This window comes from Oncorhynchus gorbuscha, unplaced genomic scaffold, assembly GCF_021184085.1.
Source record: "Oncorhynchus gorbuscha isolate QuinsamMale2020 ecotype Even-year unplaced genomic scaffold, OgorEven_v1.0 Un_scaffold_2672, whole genome shotgun sequence".
Classification (NCBI taxonomy): Eukaryota; Metazoa; Chordata; class Actinopteri; order Salmoniformes; family Salmonidae; genus Oncorhynchus; species Oncorhynchus gorbuscha.
In genome coordinates this window covers 20,214-38,919 of record NW_025747117.1, presented here as the reverse complement: position 1 = coordinate 38,919, position 18,706 = coordinate 20,214, and the positions used below count along the sequence as shown (strand labels likewise).

The 18,706-nt window shown below is 45.3% G+C and overlaps 1 protein-coding gene across 1 annotated transcript; it reads left to right on the top strand.

Annotated features, from left to right (window-relative positions):
- Window positions 1-589: 589 nt before the first annotated feature.
- On the top strand, window positions 590-15,451 carry LOC124026258 (CCR4-NOT transcription complex subunit 10-like). The gene is given in 21 exon segments (XM_046339357.1): window positions 590-819; window positions 1,433-1,476; window positions 1,685-1,846; window positions 2,033-2,183; window positions 2,386-2,524; window positions 3,211-3,286; window positions 3,393-3,476; window positions 3,786-3,903; window positions 7,093-7,251; window positions 7,472-7,571; window positions 7,573-7,672; window positions 7,777-7,807; window positions 7,810-7,897; window positions 8,077-8,256; window positions 8,448-8,528; window positions 9,437-9,550; window positions 12,992-13,122; window positions 13,289-13,328; window positions 13,460-13,583; window positions 13,719-13,794; window positions 14,653-15,451. Coding segments are annotated over 21 exon segments (2,184 nt in total). The 5' UTR covers window positions 590-800; the 3' UTR covers window positions 14,820-15,451.
- The last annotated feature ends 3,255 nt before the right edge of the window (window positions 15,452-18,706 follow it).

Below are 18,706 nucleotides of genomic sequence, written 5' to 3'. Positions count from 1 at the left end.
TAATGATGCTTAATTGATTTTCATTATTAGCCTGCAGTACACAATTGGTTTACTTTGTTAGTTATATTGTCCTCCCTGGAGCTTCACGGCAGTATAGTGCAACCCTTTTATAGCGAGATAACATCATTTTGTAAACAACATTTCACCGGTGTCAAATATGCATGATTTTGAAGCGAAGCAAATGCAACGATCAGGCCTACTTTATATTTTATTTTTGTTTCTCTGACTTTCTTACTTTCCAGTCTGCGGGGCATCATCATGTATCAATAATGATCATTTACTGCCACCGTGTGGAGATAAGTTAGGGGTGCGAGTTATTGAAAACTGATGCAAAATATTTTATTAGCTTTGGTTTTTATTAAGTTGTGCAGATCATGTATGTCTTCTGATAACCCGGTAATGCAAATGAATACGCAGGATTATTTTATTTTACAGTGAGAGTGACCACATTATTTGATGTATGGGATGGGGACCAGGCTTTGAGTAATACACTTTTCTTGAATTTTCCCTCCATACCGGTAGATGGTACTATTTATCTGTGTTGACAGGCATCTGTGTCACGAGCTGCCCCTCTTTCAGATTTGTTTACTTCAAGCGTCATTTCAATGGCGGAACACTGAAAAAAAGCATTTGAGAGCGGTCAGATTTCGGATATATTGTTCTAGTTACGAACGAGCTGAGTACTTACATTTATCATCTTGGCTAGCTAACATAGTAAACGAATCGTTTTGTCCCAATATTTATCTTAGTAAACCTTCTGGCTGGGGCATTTCCATCAATTAAAGCACGAGATCCCCGAAATGGCAGATAACAACACAGGTGGGAGAGTGACTAGCTTGCTAGCTAATATCTGTTAACTAAAGTGGTATGCTAACGCGGTTATTTCTATCTTCCTAACTGTACGGATAGCTAGCTAGTACAAACACTAGTTTTAATCATCCACCAGCATTTACATGGACTTTACATTTAACCAACCATCGGTTGTTTGCTAGCTGATATTAGCAAACGCCAGTGTTGCTAGCTAGCTATCCCTCCAGTGTCCTTGCGCTAGCTGCGTTGGTAGCTAACTAGCTATGAATTTATATTTACTAACTAAACATGCCAATAAACAACTATTTAGTTAGCTAGCTAGTTGTTAATTGTGTCACGTGTGCCAACATTGGCACACTCGACTACCTATTCACTAGCTTGCTAGTTCCCAAACTTGTCATGTCAACAATCTTGACTAGCGTGTCATGAATGCTAACTGTCAACACACGCCCACCAGAATTTGGACCTAGCTAGCTTACGTTAACTAACTTGGTTTAACATTATGTTATGGCTTGGCAGCAAACAGTTGGCATTATTAGCTAGCTAAATGGGCTATATATATTATTATTTTTTGTTTTAATTCAAGTCAAGCATGATAACACTTCTTCCCCTGGGATTTCAGACCAAGAAAAAGCAATAGCTGCAAATGCGTTGGAGGCGTTTACGGTAACGTCGCATTTATTTACCGTCAACAGTTTTCTGCAAATTGTCCTCGGGAGTTTGTAGCCAACTTGGCTACAACTCCATCTATCAAACCTATCTGATTCATGTTTGTTTACATTTGACATTTACATATATTTGTTTACATTTGTTGATGCAACTATTCACACGTTTTTTTAGTTACATTTGTTGATTTTAATTTGTTTACTCACAGGCTGGAAACTATGAGGAATCTTTGAAACACCTTGGGAAGTTGCAAGAGTTGAACAAGGAGGACTACAAGATTGCTTTGAATAAAGCAATAGCTGAATTCTACAAGAGCGGCCAAACCACCACATGCACCCTGAAGCAGACTCTTATTGCAATGAAAAACCAGGTGACTATCGTTGAAACCTTTTATCCAGTCTCTCAATGACACGCCAAATAAATGTTAAACATATTCTAGTATTGTTGATTCCTGTTTTAAATGTCTTGATTCTTGATGAATATATTCACAGATGCACACAATAGTTCATTAAGTTGGCTAATACTTAACATTCATGCATCTTTTTTGTCTATCAAGGTTCACACTTCAATGGAGGATATTGATGGTTTGGATGATGTAGAAAACAGTCTTCTCTACTACAATCAAGCTATCATTCACTACCACATGAGACAGTACTCTGAAGCTATTGCTATTGGAGAGAGGCTGTACCATTTTCTGGAGCCGTTTGGTAGGTTTTGGTGTTTTTATATGGACAGTCGTATTTGTCAGACTATAAGCTCTTGTCAGAGAACACAAACATTGAAATGTATTGCATGACTACACCGTACACACACTCACACGCACACACTTAGTCACAGCAACTGGCAATGTTCCTGATGAATTGGCCTTTGCAGCCCAACAGTTTAGCTTGATGGTGTTATTTGTCCTAGAAGAGAAGTTTGCTCTGGCGGTCTGCTTCTTGCTGGTGGATCTGTACCTGCTAACGTACCAGCCAGAGAAGGCCCTCCATCTCCTTGCTGTGCTGGAGAAACTGTCTGTACAGGGAAATAACAAGAACGGCAAAGGGAGGTACGTGTCCCTCTAAAGAGGGGTGTGCCAGCATGCACCATTCTCAGGTGTCATGTTTCTGACTTTCACCCATGATGTTCTGATGTTTGTTACTGTGCTCATGTATGTTGAATGTTATTTTCCACCTCTTGGAGAAAGGACTGTTCTTCCTAAGCAGATATGTTATTATTAGTGGCAACTGTAAGGTTCTTGTGTTGACGGCAAAGATGTGCTGCTGCGTGTGTACTCACATTGAGGTTGTCTGTCATGTCCAGGTAATATTTCAGACACAGTGCAAGTTCTACATTCACAGGGACCCGGTAGTGGAGGCAGCAGACCTCATTCAGGATAATCTCAGGGAGCTTACTGGAGGACAGGTTACTAAAATATACTTCAGGCGCGTACACACTGATACAACATTGACCAACAAACTTAGAATTTAATAGGTGTGATTTGGCGGTTGGTGGTCAATGTTGGGTCAGTGTAAAGGTGCCTTTAGAACCAAACACTATACACTCCTACTTTGGGTGTCCACGTAATTTTTGGTTGCCCCACAAAAATATCTTACTGCGGTTACGCTAGTTACATCTGAGTGCAGGCTATTTTACTAATGGTTTAAACTTCACTTACTATGAGAAGACATTTGAAGTCTATATTTTGCAATGTGGTTATTTTCAAACGTTGGTGTCTCTCTTGATATTGCAGAGTGTCAACAAAGATGGTCGGAACCAGAAGGCAGAGTTCATTGACATGATCGAAGCGGCTAAATCCAAAATGCACCAGGTACGTTTAACACCAATCCTTTTCCTGAGGTGGAGGAAATGAAGACGGAAAAGCAGCTTTTGAATTGCTGCTTTTGTTTCACACTTGTCGTTCTTCCCGTCCACAGTACAAAGTGCGAGCGTACATTCAGATGAAGTCATCAAAGGCCTGCAAAAGGGAGATCAAGTCTGTGATGAACACAGCAGGGAATGTGAGTCATGATGTTTGCGTTGCTAAACACATTACTAAACTAGCCTGGTTTCTGTTTGTGCTGTCTTACCAACTCCTATGGTCAATGGCGTGACAATGACCATAGGAGTTAGAAAGATGGCACGACATGATCTGGAACCAGGTTATTAAACTGGCTTACTAAACCTGCTCTCTCCCAAACATCCCCTTCCTGCCTTTCCCTGCTTCAGTCGAATGCACTGATTGTAAGTCGTTTGGATGAGGGCATCTGCTAAATGACTAGAATGTCAATGTTTCCATGCCAACCTGTGTTTCCTTCATCTCCCACTAGTCTGCTTCCTCACTCTTCCTCAAGAGTAACTTTGAGTACCTGAGAGGAAACTACCGCAAAGCAGTGAAGCTCTTAAACAGCTCCAACATCGCAGAGCACCCTGGGGCCATCAAAACAGGTATGTTTAGACCCCTGTTTACCTGGTCATACATCCAACAAGGTTGTTGGAACGTGCTGGAAAAGACAATGTAAAAGTATATATCCGATTCAGGACTATATGGATCAGGTTGTCTAGATGGTGTGAAAAGGGTTTAGGACTGTCCTGTTAGTGACAGAGCACAATTGAGTATTACCTATATCAGGTTTTCCCAAACTGGGGTGCACGCAATGCCGTCGGGGGTACGCCAAATAAATGTGATTCCTTTAAAAAAAAAAAAATACATGTAAACTGCTTTTATTTTTTCCAATGGGTCTATACATTTGGGTGAGGGTCTTTTTCTGCTCTTGAGTAGCCTAGTTTCAATGACAGAAATAAAATGAAACCATCTAGTGTTCAGTGAAATAGCAACACAATGTCAAATACAGGTAGCCTGGTTAAATAATGAACATCCAATCACATTAACCGTTACTTTCTCGCGGGAAACCTTCACTCTTGCCAGACATTTAGAAACGAAACATGACCATTTGAAAAATAAGCCACGGGAGTTTTTGAGTGAGAATAAAGATGACTTTTGAGTAGTAAGACATAAAAGCAACAGATACCATTAATAAGAAGAGGCTAGAAGTGGTGAGCTACCGAGTGGCTCGGACAGGCAAGCCCCATACTATTGTGGATAACTTAATTCTTGCTTCTGCCGCGGATATGGCTGGAACAATGCTGGGGAAAAGGCCCCAAAACTATACAGACAATATCTTCATCAAACAACACTGTTTCACAGCGCATCAGTGACATGGCAGGAGATGTTTTGAAACAATTACTGCTTCGCATACAAGGCAGTGAATTCTATGCGTTATAGCTCGATGTGTCAACAGCTCCTGGTAAATGTCCGTTATGTTTATGGGGGTCAATTAAGAAAAACATCCTCTTCTGGAAACCAGGACAACAGGAGAGGATATTTCTAAAGTACTGGACAGCTTTGTGACATCAAATGGACTTTGGTGGTCAAGATGTGTTGGTATCTGTACTGATGGTGCAAAAGCCATGACAGGGAGACATAGTGGAGTGGTAACGCGCGTGCAAGCAGTTGCTCCCGACGCCACTTGGGTACACTGCAGCATCCACCGAGAGGCTCTTGGATACACTGCAGTATGCACTGAGAGGCTCTTGGGTACACTGCAGTATGCACCGAGAGGCTCTTGGGTACACTGCCGTATGCACCGAGAGGCTCTTGGGTACACTGCAGCATCCACCGAGAGGCTCTTGGATACACTGCAGTATGCACTGAGAGGCTCTTGGGTACACTGCAGTATGCACCGAGAGGCTCTTGGGTACACTGCCGTATGCACCGAGAGGCTCTTGGGTACACTGCCGTATGCACCGAGAGGCTCTTGGGTACACTGCCGTATGCACTGAGAGGCTCTTGGGTACACTGCCGTATGCACTGAGAGGCTCTTGGGTACACTGCCGTATGCACCGAGAGGCTCTTGGGTACACTGCAGTATGCACTGAGAGGCTCTTGGGTACACTGCAGTATGCACTGAGAGGCTCTTGGGTACACTGCAGTATGCACTGAGAGGCTCTTGGGTACACTGCCGTATGCACTGAGAGGCTCTTGGGTACACTGCCGTATGCACTGAGAGGCTCTTGGGTACACTGCCGTATGCACTGAGAGGCTCTTGTGTACACTGCCGTATGCACTGAGAGGCTCTTGGGTACACTGCCGTATGCACCGAGAGGCTCTTGGGTACACTGCCGTATGCACTGAGAGGCTCTTGGGTACACTGCCGTATGCACTGAGAGGCTCTTGGGTACACTGCAGTATGCACCGAGAGGCTCTTGGGTACACTGCAGTATGCACCGAGAGGCTCTTGGGTACACTGCAGTATGCACTGAGAGGCTCTTGCTGCCATAGGAATGCCTGACAGCTTGAAAGACGTTTTGGACATTACAGTAAAAATGTTTAACTTTGTTAAAGCAAGGCCCCTGACTCTCGTGTATTTTCTGCATAATGCAATAATATGTGCAGCAACCATGTAACGCTTTTACAACAGAAGTGCCCTGGTCATGAAGGGGCAAAGTATTGGCATGCTTTTTTGAATTGGGAGACCAGCTTAAACTTTTCATTACTGGCCATAATTTTCACTAGTCTGACCGCTTACACGACTGGCCTATCTGGGTGATGTTTTTTCTAGGCTGAATGAACTGAATCTAGGTTGGATTACAGGGACTCTTCGCAACTATATTCCATGTGCGGGACAAAATTGAGGCTATGATGAAGAAGTTGGAGCTCTTCTCTGTCTGCATTAACAAGGTCTTAACACAGGTCTTTCAATCATTGTATGATTTTTTTTTTGTGCAAATGAACTCCAGCTTACAGACGATGTCTAATGTGATATAGCGAAGCACCTGAGTGAGTTGGGTGCGTAATTACACAGGTACTTTCCTAAAATGGACGACACAAACTATTGGATTTGTTATCCCTTTCATGCCCTGCCTCCAGTCAAATTACCAATATCTGAGCAAGGGGGCCTCATTGAAATTGCAGCAAGCGGTTCTGTGAAAATGGAATTTAATCAGAAGCCACTGCCAGATTTCTGGATTGGGCTGCACTCAGTTTGCCTTGGAGAATCATGCTGTTAAGACACTGATGCCCTTTGCAACCACGTACCTATGTGAGAGTGGATTCTCGGCCCTCACTAGCATGAAAACTAAATACAGGCACAGACTGTGTGTGGAATATGATTTAAGACTGTGACTCTCTCTAATACAACCCAACATTGCAGAGTTATGTGCATCCTTTCACGCACACCTTTCTCATTAAATTGTGGTGAGTTTTTCACAATTCTCGATTAACAAATTAAGTTTATATGTAAGAAAGCTAAATTATTGATTTGATTTGGTCCTATAAGAGCTCTTTGTCACTTCCCACGAGCCGCGTTGTGACGACAACTCACACTCATTCTTATGTCTAATAAATGCATTGTATAATGTATGTGTGGCAGGGTTACAATGATGGCAAAAAAACAACATTTGAGAGTGCTGACCCTGGTGCTAGAGGGGGTACAGCTGACCCTGGTGCTAGAGGGGGTACGCAGCTGGAGGTTGAACGTTTGAAGGGGTACGGGACTATAAAAAGTTTGGGAGCCACTTCCCTATATGAAAGTGAACTTCCGCTAAATGTTCTGTCTTGTTTGTTTCTACCATCAGGTGAATGTGTGCGCTGTATGTTCTGGAACAATCTGGGTTGCATACACTTTGCCATGGGGAAACACAACCTAGGTATATTCTACTTCAAAAAGGCCCTGCAGGAGAACGACCACACGTGTGCACAGCTGGGGGACGGTGGGGCGACGGGGAACGGGCAATGTGAGTCAACAAACTGGGTTTAACGCCATTCAAAGCCACAGGACAGTTTCTCGGACACAGATTAAGTCTAGTCTTGGACTTAAAAGTATGTTATGCAGATTCGGACATCAAAATGGTATCTTAGTGCAGGACTAGTGTAATATGTGTCTGGGAAACTGGTCCTACATGTTTCTCCTGTCATTGTACGCCGACTAGCTCTGTTGTCTCTCTGTCCTTCCAGCTAAGCAGTTCTCGGGCATCCCCATGTGTGCACTGCTAGCCAACAAGCGTTATGAGCTGCTGTATAACTGTGGGATCCAGCTGCTGCACATCGGCGGCCCTGGCGGCTTTCGACTGTCTGATGGATGCTGTGCAGGTGTACCACTCTAACCCTGGCCTCTGGTTACGGTTGGCAGAGTGCTGCATTGCTGCCAACAAGGGTGTGAGTTGTGATTTTTAAAAACACACACTCACACACACACTTGTTTTCTTACAGTGAAATAAAACTTAACAACATTCAAATTTAGCATTTTGTTATTTTTCCAGAGCTTAGAACAAGACAACAAGGGTCTTCCGAGTAAAAGGGCATTGTTCAGGCCATCGTTGGGCAGGGCTACCATCGCAAGATCATCCTGGCATCACAGTCCACCCAGAACACAATCTACAGGTCCGTTTTCCCCCTCCCTATAACCAGTGCTGTCCAGGAGATGGCGCTAAACATTTGTTTACGTGGTAGTGATTGCTGAAATTAGAGGGTACTCTGAGACAACTCAAGATGTTGATCATTACTATATCTCCATTAACCTCTTGGTTACTCTTTCCTCTCCTAAATGTGGGTGTGTGTAGTGATGGGCAGTCTGCAGCCATTCCGGTGGCCAGTATGGAGTTTGCAGCGATCTGTCTGAGGAACGGCCTGGTCCTCCTCCCTGATCACCAGCAGCAGGAGAACAAGGCAGAGAACGGCTCCAAGACAACCAGCCAGTCAGGCAGCACAGAGAGCGGCTCAGAGAACAGCGACGCCTGCAGGTCAGTGTCTCATCTCACCCTGAGATTGGTGCTAAAACATGCCTTGTCAAATCTATTTTTGTAGAGCACTGTGGTTAAGATTATAGACTATTAACAAGGATTCAGCTCTCCATGTCCTCTTATAGAAGAAGAACTTTACAGGAAGTATCTTTCTTTCCATTTCCCCGACGTCCTTATCGTTGGTTTGACAGTGGGAAGGGTCAAGAAGGAGACAAGTTCCTTTCTGCAGCACCGTCTTCACCTCTGAGGAAACAGGAGGTTGAAAACCTCAGGTAAGAGAGACCTCTCTACCCAGACCTTTCTGTTCCCCTTCCTGTCTCCCCCAGTCAGTTAATAATCCTTTCTCCCCTTCCTGTCTCCCCCAGTCAGTTAATAATCCTTTCTCCCCTTCCTGTCTCCCCCAGTCAGTTAATAATACTTTCTCCCCTTCCTGTCTCCTCCAGTCAGTTAATAATCCTTTCTCCCCTTCCTGTCTCCTCCAGTCAGTTAATAATCCTTTCTCCCCTTCCTGTCTCCCCCAGTCAGTTAATAATCCTTTCTCCCCTTCCTGTCTCCCCCAGTCAGTTAATAATCCTTTCTCCCCTTCCTGTCTCCCCCAGTCAGTTAATAATCCTTTCTCCACTTTTTCTTTTTTCCATTCTCTGTTGCCCTGGTCCTCCTGGGTCTCTGTTGCCCTGGTCCTCCTGGGTCTCTGTTACCCTGGTCCTCCTGGGTCTCTGTTGCCCTGGTCCTCCTGGGTCTCTGTTCTCTGGACTAATTGGACAAAGCTTGCCCTCCACTTTTCATTAGGAGGGGGTAGAGTTGGGGAGGGGTTAGAGTTGGGGAGGATGTGCTGAATGAAGGGCTGACCCCACAGGGAAAGTTTTTTTTTACGAGCAGCCCCGTCAACTACTTGGGTTTATTTCCTGGAATCCCTGAGTGTTCTGTTGCCAACCAGTGAGAGGTCTGGGAGGACACGACCACTACAGTCCAGACTCTCCTCACCTGCACTTTTCTTTTTAACCAAGAAAATAATTGAAAGAACTGAATTTGTTTAATTAGTATTCATTTCAATAAAGAATGAATTTCCCCACATCTGAAAGTTATGCAACCCACTATGTTTCCCAGTGCAGGGTTAGTGTGATCTGTTGTTGTCCTGGACGTGTTGACTGGGTCCTCCTATATGGTGTTGTCTCTCTAGGTGTTCCCTCCTGGCCTGCAGTGCCTACGTGGCCCTGGTGTTAGGAGACAACCTGATGGCCCTGAACCATGCAGAGAAGCTCCTTCACCAGACCAAGCTGTCTGGATCACTCAAGTAAGACCTCTATCCATCTGTCTCTCTCTATCCATCTGTCTCTCTCTATCCATCTGTCTCTCTCTATCCATCTGTCTCTCTCTATCCATCTGTCTCTCTCTATCCATCTGTCTCTCTCTATCCATCTGTCTCTCTCTATCCATCTGTCTCTCTATCCATCTGTCTCTCTATCCATCTGTCTCTCTCTATCCATCTGTCTCTCTCTATCCATCTCTCTTTCCCCACTCAGATAAACTCTTACACCAGATGGACTTCATTCCTCTAGCCCCTTTTCCCTTAGCCTTTCATCCTCACTCCCCCTTTCATCCTCACTCCCCCTTTCCCCTCAACACCTCTTTCTGTTTCTTCCTCTCCCCCCTCCTTCCCGCTACCCATGCACCTCTTGTTATCACTTCATTAACCTCCATATGACTTACCACCCCCTCCCCCAAAGCTTACAGCACTCAACATGACTCACCGTCTGGTAATGGTAATGTGGCCCTAGCAGACCTCTTGACTCTTCAGACTACTTAATGACTTCATGACCACAGACTTCCCGTCAGCCCCTCCTCCTTCCTTGGATTGCACCACAGAATGTGGAGGGTTAATGACAGAGTAGGGGGGGTATCCTGCTGTCCTCCACACCACAGAATGCGGAGGGTTAATTACAGACCATGTCCCTAGACTGCACTGCTGTCCTCCTCACCACAGAATGTGGAGGGTTAATGACAGACTAGGGGGGTATCCTGCTGTCCTCCTCACCCCAGAATGTGGAGGGTTAATGACAGACTAGGGGGGTATCCTGCTGTCCTCCTCACTGCAGAATGTGGAGGGTTAATGACAGACTAGGGGGGTATCCTGCTGTCCTCCTCACTGCAGAATGTGGAGGGTTAATGACATACTAGGGGGGGTATCCTGCTGTCCTCCTCACCCCAGAATGTGGAGGGTTAATGACAGACTAGGGGGTATCCTGCTGTCCTCCTCACCACAGAATGTGGAGGGTTAATGACATACTAGGGGGTATCCTGCTGTCCTCACCCCAGAATGTGGAGGGTTAATGACATACTAGGGGGGGCATCCTGCTGTCCTCCTCACCCCAGAATGTGGAGGGTTAATGACAGACTAGGGGGGGGCATCCTGCTGTCCTCCTCACCCCAGAATGTGGAGGGTTAATGACAGACTAGGGGGGTATCCTGCTGTCCTCCTCACCCCAGAATGTGGAGGGTTAATGACATACTAGGGGGGCATCCTGCTGTCCTCACCCCCAGAATGTGGAGGGTTAATGACATACTAGGGGGGCATCCTGCTGTCCTCCTCACCCCAGAATGTGGAGGGTTAATGACATACTAGGGGGCATCCTGCTGTCCTCACCCCCCAGAATGTGGAGGGTTAATGACATACTAGGGGGGCATCCTGCTGTCCTCCTCACCCCAGAATGTGGAGGGTTAATGACATACTAGGGGGTATCCTGCTGTCCTCCTCACCCCAGAATGTGGAGGGTTAATGACATACTAGGGGGTATCCTGCTGTCCTCCTCACCCCAGAATGTGGAGGGTTAATGACATACTAGGGGGGTATCCTGCTGTCCTCCTCACCCCAGAATGTGGAGGGTTAATGACATACTAGGGGGTTAATCCTAGCTGTCCTCCTCACCCCAGAATGAGGGTTAATGACATACTGGGGGTATCCTGCTGTCCTCCTCACCCCAGAATGTGGAGGGTTAATGACATACTAGGGGTATCCTGCTGTCCTCCTCACCCCAGAATGTGGAGGTTAATGACAGACTAGGGGGCATCCTGCTGTCCTCCTCACCCCAGAATGTGGAGGGTTAATGACAGACTAGGGGGGGGGTATCCTGCTGTCCTCCTCACCCCAGAATGTGGAGGGTTAATGTATTTCTTCTAAAATAAGTAAAAAAATACGTAAATAAACTTTTGGTCACCACACCATGTACATCCATAACCTATGGTGAGATCTGAAAACACCAGTAGGTGGAGGGCACCCCTCAAACATGAAAGAATTAGAGCAGATTGCTGCTGAAAGGGGGCCTAATTGTCAGTAGAAAGGTGCAGCAAGTTCATTGATGGCTACAAGAAGTGTTTGTCTGCCGTTATCTTGGCTAAAGGCTGTGCAAGTTTCAGCTCCGGGGTGCCAATCATTTTGTCGTTGGTCTTTATTTTCTAAATTGTAAATTCAGTTTACAAAACCAAATTTGGTTCTGCAATGTTGAAAATCCAATAACAATGTTCGGGGAAAAACGTTATGTCAAATTGATTTGAGAATAGGGAATTATTTAAGGAAAGTGCAGGGGTGCCAATATATTAGGTCGCACCTGTACATACTGTAAAACTCAGTATCAAATAGCCACCAGTCCCATTTAATAGCTAGGCAACAGCAGACATTTCAGCAAATTAACTGTTTACGTGATTACCATTCATCGTTTACGAGGTTTAATGTTTGGTTTGTGACATAAAAAAAAATCAATTATGGCAATCATCCGTTTTTATCGGCAGGAGGAAAGCACTAATAACTGCTAGCTAACCGGCCAGCACAAAAACACTAAACTTTAGGAGTACAGAAATTGTCCGACCACCCTCTAGTGGCAAAAGTAAGAACTGCTGAAAATGCACAGTCATAAAGGAGACTAGTACATTTTTATAGAGGCGCATACTAAGACAAAATAAACCTGACCGTGTAGGAAATTGATTAAAATAATGCTGGAATTGGGCCTCCCGGGTGGCGCAGTGGTTAAGGGCGCTGTACTGCAGCACCAGCTGTGCCATCAGAGTCCCTGGGTACGCGCCCAGGCTCTGTCGTAACCAGCCGTGACCGGGAGGTCCGTGGGGCGACGCACAATTGGCCTAGCGTCGCCCGGGTTAGGGAGGGCTTGGTCGGTAGGAGTGTCATTGTCTCATCGCGCACCAGCGACTCCTGTGGCGGGCTGGGCGCAGTGTGCGCTAGCCAAGGTGGCCAGGTGCACGGTGTTTCCTCCGGCGCATTAGTGCGCATCCAACCCGGAAGCCAGCCGCACCGTGTTAAGAAGCAGTGCGGCTTGGTTGGGTTGTGTATCGGAGGACGCATGACTTTCATCCTTCGTCTCTCCCGAGCCAGTACGGGAGTTGTAGCGATGAGACAAGATAGTAGCTACTACAACAATTGGACACCATGAAATTGGGGAGAAAAAGGGGTAAAATTCAAAAAAGAATAATAATAATAATGCTGGAATTAAACAATTAACAATGCAAAAGCTGTGTGCATTAAGGACAAAGAATCCGGCTCAAATATCCGCCTGTCTCTAAGAAGTGTGTTGTGTTGAGTGATTTAACGCCCGGGCTGTTAATTGAAGTTTCACGGTAGATCACCTTTTTGACAGTATATATGATTAGCTATGTTCACATCCCCATGAACAAGCCCCAATACTAGTGATCTGATTCTGTCTGACCCAATGTCTCTCTGTTCCAGGTTCCTGGGACACCTGTATGCTGCAGAGGCCCTCATATCCCTGGACCGGATCTCAGAGGCCATCGGTCACCTCAACCCAGAGAATGTCACTGATGTCTCCATGGGGGTGTTGTCCAGCGAGCAGGACCAAGGTTAGTCCTCACACCCACCCCTCCTCCAATCGATGGCTCTGCTGGAAAACACAGCACCCCAACCAGTATTCTGCCCTAACTGAAATGACCTATCCATTTTACCACATGATGGTTTGATGTCTGAGTCACATGATGACTGGATCACTGTTTGATTTTGTGTTCACAGGGCCAGATAAAGGGGATCTGGAGCCTGTCGAGTCATGTGAGTGTATATATACACACACACACTTATCACCTAACACACTCCCTGCAGTCTCAGTAGAGACTCCCCATCTGTGTGTGAGGTGACATCCAGTGATCATGTGTTGACAGGGTGTGTTGTGTGTTGGTACAGCAGGAAGCAGACTCCTCTGTGTTACCCCAGCACAGTGAGCTCAGCCCGGGCCATAATGCTGTTCAACCTGGGCAGTGCCTATTGTCTGAGGAGTGAGTACGAGAAGGCCCGCAAGTGCCTGCATCAGGTACGGTTCATACTTGCAGGCACACGACCACACACACAGCTACAGTACATACTTATCTCTTGAAACCATTCAGATGTGTTATTATCCCAAACATGACTGTGTTTAGATGTCTGTGAACCTGTTCCTCTCTCCCAGGCCGCCTCCATGGTGAACACCAAGGAGATTCCTCCTGAAGCCATCTTACTGGCTGTCTACCTGGAGCTGCAGAACGGTGAGTCTTCTCTCTGGGGTCTCATTCCCACCTGCAAAGTTGTGATGTGGGGCCCTCGGGTTTCCCAATATGGCCCTTATGATAGTTGTCTTTTATAGATTCTTATTGACTATTGTTTTCTAGCATAGTATGAGGTAAGGGGAGGGGTTCCAAGGAAGTGTTGAGACTGATGTCAAACTCTTGACATTCCAGTTCTAGAATTCTCCAGGTAGAATGCCGAAGGCCACACTCTGGCACAAAGGCAGTGATGACAGATTACTGCTGTCAGTCAACCTCTATCCAGTGTAGAAAGGGCAGGGGTCAGGACCTTATGACCTTACTAAGAGCTGTGTATGATCTCACCGTTTCCCTCTGCCTCTCTTTATGTCCCCACCCCCTCTCCTCACTTTATGTTCCCACCCCTCTCCTCTCTTTATGTTCCCACCCCTCTCCTCTCTTTATGTTCCCACCCCTCTCCTCACTTTATGTCCCCACCCCCTCTCCTCACTTTATGTCCCCACCCCTCTCCTCACTTTATGTCCCCACCCCTCTCCTCACTTTATGTCCCCACCCCCTCTCCTCACTTTATGTCCCCACCCCCCTCTCCTCACTTTATGTTCCCACCCCCTCTCCTCACTTTATGTCCCCACCCCTCTCCTCACTTTATGTCCCCACCCCCTCTCCTCACTTTATGTTCCCACCCCCTCTCCTCACTTTATGTTCCCACCCCCACCCCTCTCCTCACATTGTTCCCACCCCCCAACCCCTCTATGTCCCCACCCCTCTCCTCTCTATGTCCCCAACCCCTCTATGTCCCCCCCCTCTCCTCTCTATGTTCCCACCCCCCCCACCCCCCACCCCCTCTCCTCTCTCTCTCAGGGAACACACAGCTCGCCCTACAGATCATCAAACGTAACCAGCTCCTCCCCTCAGTGCTCCAGGCGCCCTCTCCAGACACACGAAAGAAGCCTGTTCCCTCCTCCTTCCAGCCTGTCCAACCACCCATCCAGATGCCCTCACCCTTCACAACAGTCCAGCGCAAATGAGTCCTCAACCCTTGTTCCCCTAACCCTCCTTGCCCCATTGCACAGCAACACGCACCTGTCCACCTCTCATCACTTCACCTCAGTGTATTATTTATTTAAGGCAAGCTGACCCCAACTCAGTGCCGGTGTAGGGTGAAGTTGTCCCTAGATGCTGATCTTGACTCAGCTTTGTATTTCCTCCCACTAATGGTTAAGATTAACATTGGTGGAGAGGAAGCTGATCCTATATCTGTATCTAGGGAAATTTGAACTCCTCAGCGCCCAGACGGAGCCCCTCCAGGTCAGGTCCTGGTATGAAATGCAGAGGTCTCCTGTCGGGTGGATGAAGGGTGCGTTCATGGCCCAAATTACACCTTATCCCCTATGTAAGTGCACTCCTTTTGACCAGAGCCCTATGGGGCCCTAATAAAAGTAGTGCCCTATATAAGGAACTGGGTAACATTTGGGATGGAGCCTTTATTCAGTGGCTATCACCTGCAGTGTCTTTGGGGCAGATCTGACATGATTTCTCTGTTCTCTGAGAGTTTTAACTTTCCATTTGTGACAGCAACATCCGTTATGATCTATACTGACTGACTTTTGCTTGGGGCAAATTAAATACCTGTATAAAAAAATAAATTTTATTTACAGAAGTAAGCTGACTTGCATTTTATATGGTTGGTGGGTCTGTAATAGTTTTCAGACCCTGGAGGGAGAAGGTGGAGTTGTGCTGCTCTCATGTCAGAGGAGGAATATGCTTTGTGTGGGGGGTTAAGAGGTTGCTGTCTGTCCTTTTAGAGGAGGGCACAAGGACCACACAAACTAAAATCTGGTTTTGGTACATAGTACAACTCTTGATTGACCAGGGCCCATCGGATTTGGAATAGGGTGCCATTAAACACACTCCAACTTGATATTTTCCTGTTAAAACAATGTATAAATACAGGTAATGTACACATGTAACAGTGAAGTTTTAGACAAACGCAAATTTCAAGGAGTTGGTCTGATGGTGCCCTCTGTCATCGGCCTCCCCCCACATGGGACATGAGACCTGGACCACCCATTGTAATGTACCTTAAGTAAATCAGGTGATGAGATAAAGGAGACTGGGTGTTACTTCCTAAAGCCTCCCCTTCCCTGCTGCCAGACTGAGCCATGAGAATAATCCTCACTAATAAACACATGGCTTTGCCTGGTCACTGATCACCTCTTGGTATGTGGACACACTGCTTTTCTGTTATTCTACAGTGCCTGAATAACTGGACTCAAAAAGAGACGGATCAGGAAATGGATGTTGCATACAAGAACCCCATTTTATTGAAGTCCCAAACTGCATAGGAAATGTTAAGTCCATATAGACGAGAAGCATACGGCAGGTTAACAGCAGTCGCCTAACATCCTTCAAAATGCTTCTTGAGTCCCAAATGGCACCCTAGTCCCTATATAATGCACAACTTTTGATAGGACTCTAGTCAAAAGTAGTGCCCTCTATAGGGCAGGGGTGTCACTCATTCCATGAAAGGCCTAGTCCAGTGTCTGCAGGCTTTTGGTTTTTCCTTTCAATTAAGACCTAGACGACCCAGGTTCCATGCGTCTAGTTGGTAGAGCATGGCACTAGCAACATCTGGGTTGTGGGATCGATTCCCGCGAGGGACCAGTACTACTGCAAGTCTCTCTGGATAGGAGCGTCTGCTAAAACTTAAGACAACCAGGTGACCTAAATTCCTCAATCAAGTACAAGGAAGACGTGAAAACAAACAGCCCTCCGTGGAATGAGTTTAACACCTGTGCTCTGGGGAACAGGGTGGTATTTAGGGCTCACCAACACTTCCAACCAGTCAATAGAGGGTATAGGGTATCCTAATCTCACTGCTATCCCCTTCAAACACTCATAAGTGGAATCTATATGGAGCAGCCTTCCATTTCACTTCAACTGAAACTGCACAATATTTAGGCTCGACTCCAGGTTATATAAACCCCACAAAAGGGTCAAACGACCAACGTTTTTCATACAGTGAATTTTTTGGGGTTGAACACAATTCCAGAGTAAATGGCCTAAAGTATCAAATGATTAATATACCCCGTTCACCATGCACCATGCTCAAATGGCCTGACTAGGACTAAGGATCAGAGACATCTGACAGTATAATGTATATTTCACAACAGCATAGAATTGTCACAATACAGAATATTTTTTCCTTGAGACATTTTTCCCCACATTACTATGAGACACCAACAAAAATTATACATTGGAAAAGTAAAACAAATCTGTTTGAGTCAGTACTTTTTTTCCACCCAAAATTATCTGATTAAGCATTTTAAAGTTGGAACTTATGTAATTTTAAAAACATTTTTTCATCAGAATAGGTAAAAGCTGCTTATTGAGAGTTTTTCAAAACGTGGAACACTAGCATTATACCTACCGGAGTTTGACTTTAATATGATCATGTAGTCAATTTGTCTAAGACCATGTTCTTATGAACTGATAGGCTTCGGTTGTTTATCTCCATGAGAAGAAAAGTACTAATGCTGGAATCCTCCCATACTGCTCAACCTCACTGTGGAGGATGGAACACAGACCATTTCTAATAGTTTGGATAGACTGAGGCTCCATTTAATCTGCACAGAAGAAGTTCAGCGCAATTAAAATGGAAAAAGGTCCTTTCTGATTTGAGTCGACATTGCATTCACGGTTAACGCTGCCAGTCTCCACAAAATGTGGGAACATTGCCTTTCATTTCTCTATAGGGCTGAATTTCCACCATATGGATCAAATGGAGCCCAAAGTATACTTCCGGCTAGGGTTGCAAATAAACTTTCCCCCAATTCCCAGAAAACCCCTTTAGAAGATACCCTCCCTCTTTATCCACTCCTGATTCCGGGAATCCTCCAACCTGGAATTCTTGAAAACCTGTAAAGTTACCAGAATTTTGCAACCCGACAAAAAACTAACTACAGAAACAGGTAAATAACAAAGTTCAAAGGTTACCTTTAAGCCCTTGGTAGTTTTCTTGATTATTTGTGATACTTCCAACTGTGGAAGTATAGACAGAGTACATGTTGAATGTCCTCTACTAGTATAGTGTTATGTACTGCTTCAGCAGTAGCTAATCAGGGTCCTAATTAAATACTGAAATATTTAAGGCAAATGTATTTCTATTTGAAATCTGTTGTTTGACATGATGAGGTAACTTGATTGAGCCCAGTAAGGCTATTCATAAAATAGATGCAATCTTATAGTCAAAGGAAGCCATCCTCCTCAACCTAACATACTACAACCCTAAAATAATTAAAAAGCAGTGACAAATCTTTTCCACAATTACTTTTTGAGTCATGCATTAAAATATACAAGTCTTGTCTTCTAAGTGTCAAGACCTTGAGGTCTTTTAAGAAACATTCACTGCAAACTTAAGTTCAAACTATAGGAACAATATAGGAACCAACAATGTACTGAAAATACATCAGATCAGTGTGGATTTGAAGCAGCATTGTCCTCGGTTTAATCTACTTGATCAAACTGTTCATAACTTCTCCAAGCCTTCCCTTTCCATTCTTTAGTGTAACAACAGTACATTATAAGACCACACATCTAACTGCAATTCAACTGAGGTTTGAAAAATGCAACCATGCCAACGAGGTATTAACGGTTCAGCAATGAGGTAATGGGCGTAGCTCAGTAATACTGAGGTAAAGATGTACATTATACCTATATCTTTCTGTATAATGAGGTATATATGGGGTGGCAGGTTGCCTAGTGGTTAGAGCATTGGATCAGTAACCAAAAGGTTGCTGGATCGAATCCCTGAGCTGACAAGGTAAAAATCTGTCATTCTGCCCCTGGACAAGGCAGTTGGCCTACCGGGAACAGTGAGTTGTCATTGTCAATAAGAATTTGTTCTTAACTGACT